This window comes from Mus caroli, chromosome 16 (assembly GCF_900094665.2).
Source record: "Mus caroli chromosome 16, CAROLI_EIJ_v1.1, whole genome shotgun sequence".
Lineage (NCBI taxonomy): Eukaryota > Metazoa > Chordata > Mammalia > Rodentia > Muridae > Mus > Mus caroli.
Window position 1 is genome coordinate 16,194,287 of NC_034585.1, and position 10,886 is coordinate 16,205,172.

The following is a 10,886-nucleotide window of genomic DNA, read 5'->3' on the forward strand; positions in this document are numbered from 1 at the left end:
GAGAGAGAGAGAGAGAGAAAATCATAGAATGAATGGCTTTGTAGATAGAGTTACAGATGTCTTTGATTTCAGGTTGAAAGAGCAGAACCTCGTCAAGGAGCTGCGGTCCCGGGAACTGGAGAGCAGCAGTGACAGCGACGAGAAGGTCCACCTAACCAAGCCCTCTTCACTGTCCAAGCGCAAACTTGAGCTTGAGGTAGAGACGGTGGAAAAGAAGAAGAAAGGTCGCCCTAGGAAGGATTCACGTCTTTTACCCATGTCTCTGTCCGTCCAGGTGAGGCCTATGGACTGTCTTGCCTGTCCCACCCTGCCTCCTTGGGAGGCCCTTGTGTGTGGAGGGTGTCTTATTAGTGTGAGAAGCTTACACACCGTTCATTTTATCTGCCTGCCACTCAGAGACCTTGAGTAGACCCGTTAGGACTTTTTCTGGGAGGCAAAAAAGGAGTGCCCATTTACTTCATACAGGGTACTCACAAATCAAAGAAATAATTCCATCTGAGTCCAGTTTGGGTTACTTAAGGAGCATGAGCAAAAAGTGTATATATTCAAAAGCACTCCACTGGAAAGTCCCACCCGTAGCATAGGTGACAGATTTTATAAACTGTATTACTGGAGTCCCACCCTCAGTCAAGTTTCTGCCTCCTAGTACTCTACCTCATTTCTTAAGGCCAAGTGCATCCTGGTGGTGGGAGGGAATGTTGTGTGGAATGTCAGGTGAGAGTCTAGTAACCTCCCTCCCCCAACTTCATCGAGGGAATGTTTGCAGCCCTATTTTTGGTACTGTAGACCCAGCTATCACTGTATTGTTTTGCTTATTTCGTTGCCATGACGTGGGGCCAACATATTCTGTAGGTCACCACAGCAGTCTCTGCTCCATGATGGCGAGATGGCACTCAGAGGAAATAGCTACACCAGAACTGGTCCCCTGATGTCAGCCCCCTCATCTGTCAGGTGGGGATCCTTGTAGCATTCCCCTGTGCTTTCTGCCTTCCAGAGTAGGTGGACATGCCTTGGGAACAGGCCTAGCCTCACTTTAGGTCCTTACCTCTGGGTCACTTTCTTTCCCTAATGCTACCCCTGTAGTGTTTAGGTGGAGCTCAGGGTTATTTCTGGCTCTTTTAGTCTCCAGCTGCCCTGTCTACAGAGAAGGAGGCCATGTGTCTGTCTGCACCAGCACTTGCCCTGAAGCTGCCAATTCCAGGCCCACAGAGAGCGTTCACCCTCCAGGTGAGGACTGAGACCCCTACCACTCCCTCACAAGAGCATACATTCTCTCTCCCCTAATATAGGCTCCATCTTGCCACACCTCAAGGACTCATTTCCAGTGGCTCTCCATCTTCTTCTAGCTGACTGGGGTGGACTGCTAGCCTCCTATCTCTACTCTCATGTCTCTTCCTCTCTCTAGTTTGCTTCTAAGTCTCAACAGTCAGGGCTGCCCTTACCATCAATTCTCGATACCAGCTCTTTCTTTTTTTTTTTTTTTTTTTGGTTTTTTCGAGACAGGGTTTCTCTGTGTAGCCCTGGCTGTCCTGGCACTCACTTTGTAGACCAGGCTGGCCTCGAACTCAGAAATCCNCCTGCCTCTGCCTCCNGAGTGCTGGGACTAAAGGCGTGCGCCACCACGCCCGGCTGATACCAGCTCTTTCAAGACCTGACTCATGCGTCCTCTGAGAAGCCTCTTGCATGTCTTCCACCCCTTTGGCAGTGTCAGGCTGGGTGCCCATGGCACATGTGTCTGTGTTCTGCCCTAGTCTCACTGTCCTTATCAGGCTCTCAGGACCTGGCTTATAATAATACATTCTTTCTTATGTTTCTTTTTAATTTATTTTATTTTCATTTTATGTATATGAATATTTTATCCTCACCTATGCATGTATGCCACATGCATTGTTGCCCTCAGAGGTCAGAAGAAAGCATTGAGTCCTCCAGAATTGAAGTTACACATGGTTGTGGGCTGCAATGTGGGTGCTAGGAATTGAACCAGGTCCTCTGTAAGAGCAACACGTGCTTTAAACCACTGAGCCATCTTTGTAGTCCCAAGAGTAGAGTCTTAGAACCATAAAATTATTCAAACAGTGAGAGACTAAATAATCCCTTATATGCAAGTGCCCAGCATCTGTGCCCATGCTTCTCCCATTATGAGGGCTTTTCACTCAGCTATCATTTCACTGCACACCTCTGCATCTTGCTTGGTGCATCTCTTTAGATAGCCTTTGTGGACTCTGTATATATCATTTTCTTCTGGCCATATGTTGTGAGAGGCCTGAGCTGGTGTTGGGGTGCTTGAGGGTAGGCACCATCTCTTCCAGCCATAAGTGTGTGTGGATCATGCTGAGGAAGGGTTGGGCAGATTGAAGGGAAGAGTAGCACCCACGTGGTGGTTTGCTCATGTGTGCATGTGCGTGTGTGTCCCCAGGTGTCTTCAGCTCTCAGTACCACATGGAGCCATCCTTGGTTTCTGGTGTCTAGAGAGAATGGAGCTCCTTGCTTTTAACCAACCTACTCTCTAGTTCACCACTTGCACTCATGAAAAGTTGTCAACTGTTCTGTTTGGGTTTCCATACAGAAACCTAGCTTCTACAGATCAGATCTGTAGATATGCATAAGACTGAATCCATTTCATGCCAGGCTTTGAACTAGACCATGATAATGTGAGTTATGTAATGCCATAGTATTATATAGGGAAGTTTGTTAATGTGGAGAGCACATTGTTTTTTTTTATTATTATTATTATTCTTTCCTCTCTTATCAAATATAGCAGTCTTTGGTAATCTTTCAAGTCTGAGGTTTACTCCCAAGTCCAAGGCTGTAGTCTTGGGCATGTTACAACTCTGTGAGATGACAACCCCCCAGGCCCTGTTACCCTTCTCTGGTGGCCAGTGAGCTAGTCTGCCTCTTTGTTGTCTTTGCCCCACCTCAGAGCTCAGGTTGTCATACAGTCCCTGAGTGTCCTACAACTCCAGGAGCTACCACATAACAGGCCCACTGCTACTGAGGTCATGTGTTGCTTTCCTCCATCCAGGTGAGCTCTGACCCCTCCATGTACATTGAGGTGGAGAATGAAGTGACCACTGTTGGGGGGATAAGGCTGAGTCGCCTGAAGTGCAACCGTGAAGGGAAGGAGTGGGAGACAGTGCTCAGCAGCCGCGTCCTCACTGCTGCCGGCAGCTGGTAAGGGCCGTGATGGACAGTACCGGCAGTTATGAAACGTAACCTTTGAGAAGAGAACAGCTCCAGGCGAGGCTCCTTGGGGCCTTCTGAACATTGATTCACCTCTCATTCCCTATCTTGTCAATATCCTTGCCTCATACTGTCACAGGCCGACTTTAAGCCTTGGGGTTACCCAGTCTAGCAAGATCCCTGCCTCAGGTCTGCCTGCTTTTCCCTGGCCTGCACAGGTGCTTTCCCTGGACCCTTGATTTTCACCCCATGTCCTGGGAAGGATCGACAGATGGTGATGCAAGTCCTAGCCCTGCTGGCTAGGGAGGTGGGATTGTGGGTGGGGATTGTCTTAATTCAGTGCTGCCTTATAGCAGCACAAGGGTTCTATCCTTGGCTTACTCAAAAAAGACAACCAGCACTTTCTCTCAGGGACTCAGGGGTCTCTTGTTTACCTATTTTCAAAGTATGAATACAGGAAAACTTTGAATGGGACCCAGGAGCAGAGAGGGAGCTCTCTTTGATGATATGACTGGGTTCTGTCTGATCATTTCTCATGACCATCCATGTAGCAGCTATTTCTACTAGGGCTTTGCAACAATGATTGCTCAGAAAACAATTTTGGTTAGATCCTTAGTTGCCTGCCTTGAGGGTATGTGTGAATGCCTCTCATCTATCTGGCTGGGTAGATCTTCAGATTCCCTTGGACCCAAGTGAGTTTATAGTATTAGGTCCTGAAAGATCCCACAGTTCTGTTCCTCCTTGGGATTTTCCCTTGGCACAAGATCACTGAGTTTTTAAATCTTAGCTTCCTGTGTTTGGTACAACTGTTGGTACCAATTGTATGTCTCTGTTCCTAAGGCAAGTGGCATGTCCCAGCAGGAGTCCAAGGATGTCAGCACAGACTTTCCTGTAGCAGTATAGCTGCAGGAATGGGAGCCTCTCCTGTGTAGGCTGAGCCTACAAAGATTCCTGTCCAATGTTGCAGCCCATGTCACAGCTTCATTACTGGGAGCTGGCTAAAGGAAGGCCCTGAACATGAGAGATGATCAGACAGATCACTGTCAAATCAGAGAACTACCTCTCTGCAACTAGGTCCTGTTCAAAGTTTTTCTCTGTTCATACTTTAGACATTTGTAAACATGAATATCTTGCTTATTTTCTGTCCTTAGAGTGGAAGAGTTGAGGTGCTCTTAAGCAGGGGAAATTGCCCATACAGATATGTACCCTGACTAATTGGGTTAGTCCTAAGGAAGGGGGCCCATATGTTTTGCTAGGGTGTGAGTAACCCATGCACCAGTGGCCTGGTCTTGGAAGCCATACTTGAAAGACAGTGGCCTCCTTGTAGTAGGCTTCCTTGAGGACCACATCTAGATCAGGGGTGCTCTTCTAAAGCATTCCTTGCTCATGGACTGACACCTCTTCTGTCCTACACCTGATAACCTGGAGTGCTCAGCTGGTGTTCCTGTAACAGCTGGTACTAGTTAGTGCTCTACCCCTCTCCCAGCCTGTTCCCTGAGGGCTTGTCTGGGCTAGTTGTAGCCAGGAATCTGTCACCTAGGCACTCTGGTTTTATCTGATGAGTTAGGCACATATTTTGAGCGACCATCATGTTGAGTAGCTTTGTGAAGTACCAGCACTCCTTGGTCACTATCAGTGTGAACAGCTCTTTGGGTGAACAAGGGAAAACAGAAGCCTGTTTGTAAGTGCTCAAGCAGGCTGTCTGCCTTGTTCCCCTGCCCTGGTCCTTGCATTGTCCTTTCCTTGCCATCCCAGTAGCACCACCTGCTCATAGCAAATGTATGAGGCTCCCCAAGGCCCTGGAGGAAGGCAGGCTCTGCATCATTCACCTGGCTCCTGTGACGCCTTCCCCTCCTCTTCCCTTGCAGTGATGTGGTATGTGTTGCCTGTGAAAAGAGGATGCTGTCGGTGTTCTCTACCTGTGGTCGCCGTCTCCTCCCTCCCATCCTCCTTCCATCTCCAATCTCTACTTTGCACTGCACGGGCCCCTACGTCATGGCACTCACCGCTGCAGCCACACTGTCTGTCTGGTGAGAGGCAGGCACAGACTGGGGCCACCGGTCTATATAGGGGCTGGGTGGAGACCCAGCAGAGAAGTAACCAGTGGGCCCAAGAGCTGTTAGCAGTGTTCACTGGTAATGAGATGTCCTTAAGCAGAGGGTGGCTACACTCCCGTTTTTTTCTCAGGGTGGGTGTGGGTGTGGGTGTTGGGAGTCGCTCAATGGATCTGCTGTCTGGAATTTCCTGTGTAGCTTTGGGCAAAATAGGGTGGGGAAAGAGGCAGGGACCAGGATGTTGAGTGAAGACATTCTGATGCCTTTGACTTGGGTGTAGAGTAAGCTGTTCCCTGTCTCTTTAGGGATGTTCACAGACAAGTGGTTGTGGTGAAAGAAGAATCTCTACACTCCATCTTGTCAGGTAACCCTTATGGGTGGGCACTCCTCTTCCCTTGGGGTCAGATTCCCTGGTCTGATCCACTCTAGCCCCCTTAGCCCATACAGAGAACCAGGCTTAGAGCACAGCTTACAGTGAGCTAGAGCTATACTTAAGGAGACATGCTTTCTGGACGGATGATAAAATGGGTCCCTAAAATGGGTTACAGAGATCCTGATGGTTATCAGAATGGCTTGGCTAAAGCACCAAGCAGCAGTATATAGATTATATATCAGTAGTCCAGAGGCTTAGTATTGGGATCATGTGAGCTAGGGTTTAAATTTCTCCATTAGTGAATTCATGATTACTGATTAGAACTTATTCCTGTGGTATCCTCCAGGAAGTGATATGACGGTGTCACAGATCTTGCTAACACAGCATGGAATTCCAGTGATGAATTTGTCTGATGGGAAAGCATACTGCTTTAATCCATCCCTCTCCACATGGTAAGAAGGTATCCCTCTGTCCTATTCCCTGGGAGTGTTTCTGTACTGGGCACCAGGGCGTAGGTGGTCATTCCTGCTTGTCCTTGCTTCTTTTGAGCTCTCACCAACTCCTGTATATGCACTACCATCCCTTCAGGGTTCTGTGAATCTAGGCTACCCTCCCTTTAAAGTCTGTGGGTAAGGTCACTGGCCTTTTATATTATTTCCTGGAGCCAGTTTTATCAGAACAGATACTGAAACATTTGTGGTTCTTGATAGATAGGCCTCCTTAACAACCACCAACACGGTAGCCTTGTCAGTAGTCAATTCTGTGGGCTTAACTGTACCAAGATGGTCTTTCAGACTTACTGAGAAAATCAAGCTGGTGATGTGATTTCTCTATTTCCTTTGACTAGCGTGGAATTTGGAGCCACTTCTGTATTTGTAAAATTTCTGTATACATTAGATTTTTAAAAAAATGTGTGTGCATATACATATATGTATGAATATGTATATATATATATGTGTGTGTGTGCATATATACATGTATATATATGTATATATGTGTGCATGTGTGGATATGTGTATTTGCGTGTGTGGGTAGATATATGCATAGGTATATGTTGATGTTTGGTGTCTTCCTCTATTGCTCTCCTTCTTATTTACCAAGACATGGATGCTCATTGAACCTGGAATTTACTGATTTGGCTAGTTTAGCTAGTCGTCCCCCCCCACCCCCCGCCCCCCGCCACACACACACCCCGTGTCTTTCCTTTTGAACACTGGGATTATGAGCAGGTTGTCATACCTGGCTTTTGTGTGGGTGCTAGAGATCCAAATGTCAGTTCTCCTGCTCATGCAGCAAGCATTTTATCCATTTGACTCATCTTCCTAGACCACATTAGAGATTCTGACCCAGATATATGCAGTATATGAGCTGTATGCCAGCCATTCCTTCAGAACCAAAGCATGCTACTTTCTAGGTTCTTTTCTCTTAAGAGTTGCCAGGCATACATTTATATTCAACACTGAGATTTATTTTCCAGTTAAAAAAACAAAAAACAAATTTCTGCTACCCTTTTTTTTCCAATTTGTAAATAATTATATGTTAATGTGTGCTTATAGCGAGGCAAACATATTTAAAATCATTTAAGAAAAGGCAAGCCAGGCATGCAGGTACATGCTTGTAACAATAGCACTTACTTAAGAAATTGAGACAAGAGGATACCAAGTTTGACTTTTCAGAGACTCAGAAAAAGGAAAAGACATCAACTTTTTGTTTTGAATATATTCATAAAGATAGCCCTCTGTTTTATGGAGAATATTTTCTTAACAGTTACATAGAGGGTCCTGAAATGGTGGGAGAAATGGTGGGTGTTGCTCAGCAGATGGAACATGGCCAGTTCACACAGCATTATGTGAGCCAGCCATTCAGAGTACATTTCATACAGGAGTCATTAGGACATTAAGAACCAAGACTATGGGGTTGGTGAGATGGCTCAGTGGGTAGAAGCACTGACTTCTTTTCTGAAGGTCATGAGTTCAAATCTCAGCAACCACACGATGGCTCACAACTATCTGTAATGAGATCTGACGCCCTCTTCTGGTGCGTCAGAAGACAGCTACAGTGTACTTACGTAAAGTAAATAAATCTTAAAAAAAATAAAAAAAGGAACCAAGACTTTGTAGCTAAAATGTTCAGTGACACTCCTCATTTATCAGACTTGTGACTAGAAAGCCTGCCAGTAATGGGCACCTGTCTTGGAGGACAGTGGCTTCACTGGTAAGCTACAGTGTGGTGGGCAGGGTTTGTTTTCCTGACCTTCTGTCTTCTAGTTTTCCTAACATCTGTTTCTTTCTTTGCTTTCTCAGGAACCTGGTTTCTGACAAGCAAGATTCATTGGCCCAGTGTGCAGACTTCAGGAACAGCCTGCCGTCCCAGGATGCCATGCTTTGTTCAGGACCGTTAGCCATAATTCAGGGCCGCACCTCCAAGTATGTGAGCTGAGAGTCTTGGCACTGCCAGCAATGCTCTACTGGGAGGGACCTGGGTCTGGTCCCTGCTTGTTTCCTTTGTCCTAACTGTTGCTTGGTGCAGAAGAGTTGTCTTTTTAAATTTTTGTCAAGTGTGTTATGGGGACAGCTAAAACCCTGGCCCCATCACTTTAAGGGCCCAGGTGACAGTCAGTGAGGGTCTTAAGGGTCATAGATACCTAAGTGGCACAGGGTTTGGGAGTGGGTAGGGCTGTCGTTTCAAGACCCCACACAGCAGGTTCTGAGCATGGATGCTACCATGCAGCCTGCCTTTTGATGAGGAATACAGAGGTTGATGGTAAATTAATCAACTGATGGTTGGGAGGCCTTGGACAACTTATTTGCCCTCCACCCTTCTGTCTCCTCTCTGGTACACTGGGACACACAGAGCAGCCCCTCTACACCATTGTAGCACACCCTGTCTTACTGTGCTTGCCTTGCTGGTCTCTGTAGCTCTGGAAGGCAAGCTGCCCGGCTCTTCTCCGTGCCTCATGTGGTACAGCAGGAGACCACACTGGCCTACCTAGAGAACCAGGTTGCTGCGGCACTTACCCTGCAGTCAAGCCACGAGTATCGTCACTGGCTCCTCCTTTATGCTCGGTACCTTGTGAATGAAGGTAAGATTACTCCAAGGAAGGGTGTCTATTGACAATATTTTTCTTTCTTCTTTGAACCCCTCTTGCTAGAACATCATGCATGCCCCCCACTGCCTCCCTGTACCCTCCAGTCCACCCCTATCCCATCAGGGGCTCTCAGAGTGCCTGTGCTCTTAGTAGCTCCCCTGGCAGGGAGCAAGGTGTTCTGGAAGAGGACTGTGCAGTGACCTTCAGCACCTCTCAATCCTTGGTGGGCAAGTTCTCATTCTGTTTTACTAGCCTTTCCTATCCCATGAGCTTGATTCCCAGTGTATGGCACAGGACTGGTCTCTCCAAAGCTCTCCTGTGACCCACATAGTCCCAACTCTGCCCCCAGGGCTTCTCCAAAGTCCTTTGCTTTGTCCTTTATCACCTCCCCCATTTTGATAAGATTTAAAAGTGTACCAAGTGTCTACAAGGTGACTTGAAGAGCTAGTCTCTCATGCTTATCTCTGACACTGTGTAAAGGTGCATGTTATAAAGCCCTGTTTTCACAGTAGACTTTACTCTCTTTGCTCTTTGACTCTTTCTGTGCTTAGTTTGTGGTCACTGGCCTTCCCAAACAGGTTGAACTCCCAAGTCCGCATACCTGGGATATGTCAGTCATGTCTTTGTCTTTAGGTCATGCACCCCATTCCTCAAAAATGGTTTGCCCCTTCCCGAGTGTTGAGCAGAACTCACCCTTATGTATCACAGAGGCTCTGCCTCGTCTGGACTCTTCACTTACACGAGCCTATTCATTGTCCCTGAGTAGTACATTGTGTCCAGTCTTTTCCCCTTGTTTTGATGTCTTCGAGAAGAAGAACCATATGTTAAACTACATGAGACACTATTTATTTCTCCGAATTTTCAGAGTCTAGCTTCATCCTGTTCATTTTTCCCAGTCCCTATGGCATTAGCTGTCCAAGCGCTGCCCAAAACTCTGTGTATAGTTTTTGTGGTAGCATCACCCGTACTGTGGTGCTGGTGTCCCTTGATCTTGCCATATTCAGTTGTCATTCTGTAGTTAGCTTCCCAGTCAGCTCCCTTCCTTTTGAAGTTGCCTTCCTACTTCTAATCTTGTCACACCAGCTGTAGAGTCTCTTCTCTCAAACACTGCTAACCCTGTTAACGCACTCCTTCTACCAGTTCCCCATGTTTTCCAATGATTTTTCATCATAGAGCTGCCTGTGTCTTATTTACATGTTCCCAGAAGACGGGGAGGAGGTTGCCTATTGTCCAGAGGCTGATGAATGAGTGAGAAACTATTCATGGGTCTCTAGGCCTCAAAAAGAAATAGACATGTTTTGCCCATAGTAGGCAATAAAATATTTGTTCATTCAGCTTGAATGTGTATACAACTTAGCATATTCTTGATTTTCATTTCTTTTAATAATGTGTTCCTGTTTTTGTTGTTGTTTTTTATGACTAGGGTTTGAATACCGCCTCCGTGAAATATGCAAGGACTTGCTGGGTCCCGTTCACTGCTCCACTGGAAGTCAGTGGGAGTCAACAGTAGTGGTAGGTGCTTTTTTCATTCTTGCTATGAGAATTATATCACAATCATGATGGTAGAATTTAAAAAATAAGATCATCTTTCCCTGTCTCAAAGAATGCTTTGAGAGTTCTTGTCATGAGGCATCCAACTGCCTACCTGAACCATGGTGTTAGTGGGGTACTGGCCTACTGGCACTGCACACTCGGGCAGGAGTTCAGTAGGTACTAGTCACACCTGTGCTGAGAGAAGTGGCTTACCAGCACTTTTGGTATGGTAGTAAGAGTGACAGATCATGCCAGACATAGTGGCCCATGCCTTTGATCCCAGTACTTGAGAGACAGATGCAGGCAGATCTCTGTAAGTTTGAGACCAGCCTGGTGTACATATAAAGTTCCAGGCCAGAGCAGCCGATAGTTACATAGTAAGATCTACCTCTGGAAAGGAAAAGAGTCATGTCCTATCTTTGTGAGGATCAGTGTCTTTGGTAAGGTGGCACACTTAGGCCAGAAGGTTAACAAGCTGCTTTGAGACTGAATTGTTTCAGAGGGGTGGCAAGATTGCAAAGAAGGACATTATAGATGAAACCCAAGGATGAGGAGAAGCAGCCCTGCAGCCGTGGACCATCATTTTGGTGGAAGTAATGAGGAAGGCAGAAAAGACATGCTACATGCTTGAGGTTTCTTTGATTGACACATAGGGAGC

General features: G+C 46.6%; 1 protein-coding gene across 1 annotated transcript in view; it reads left to right on the forward strand.

The window, feature by feature from the left end:
- LOC110311252 (protein HIRA) overlaps window positions 1-10,255 on the forward strand; it is an 844,395-nt gene extending 834,140 nt beyond the window's left edge. Inside the window, exons 16-24 of the mRNA XM_021184514.2 lie at window positions 73-274; window positions 1,123-1,227; window positions 3,023-3,171; window positions 5,049-5,210; window positions 5,540-5,598; window positions 5,954-6,059; window positions 7,911-8,033; window positions 8,526-8,689; window positions 10,119-10,255. Coding sequence (XP_021040173.2) covers window positions 73-274; window positions 1,123-1,227; window positions 3,023-3,171; window positions 5,049-5,210; window positions 5,540-5,598; window positions 5,954-6,059; window positions 7,911-8,033; window positions 8,526-8,689; window positions 10,119-10,255 — 1,207 coding nt within the window. The remainder of the gene's footprint in view (window positions 1-72; window positions 275-1,122; window positions 1,228-3,022; window positions 3,172-5,048; window positions 5,211-5,539; window positions 5,599-5,953; window positions 6,060-7,910; window positions 8,034-8,525; window positions 8,690-10,118) is intronic.
- Window positions 10,256-10,886: the final 631 nt, after the last annotated feature.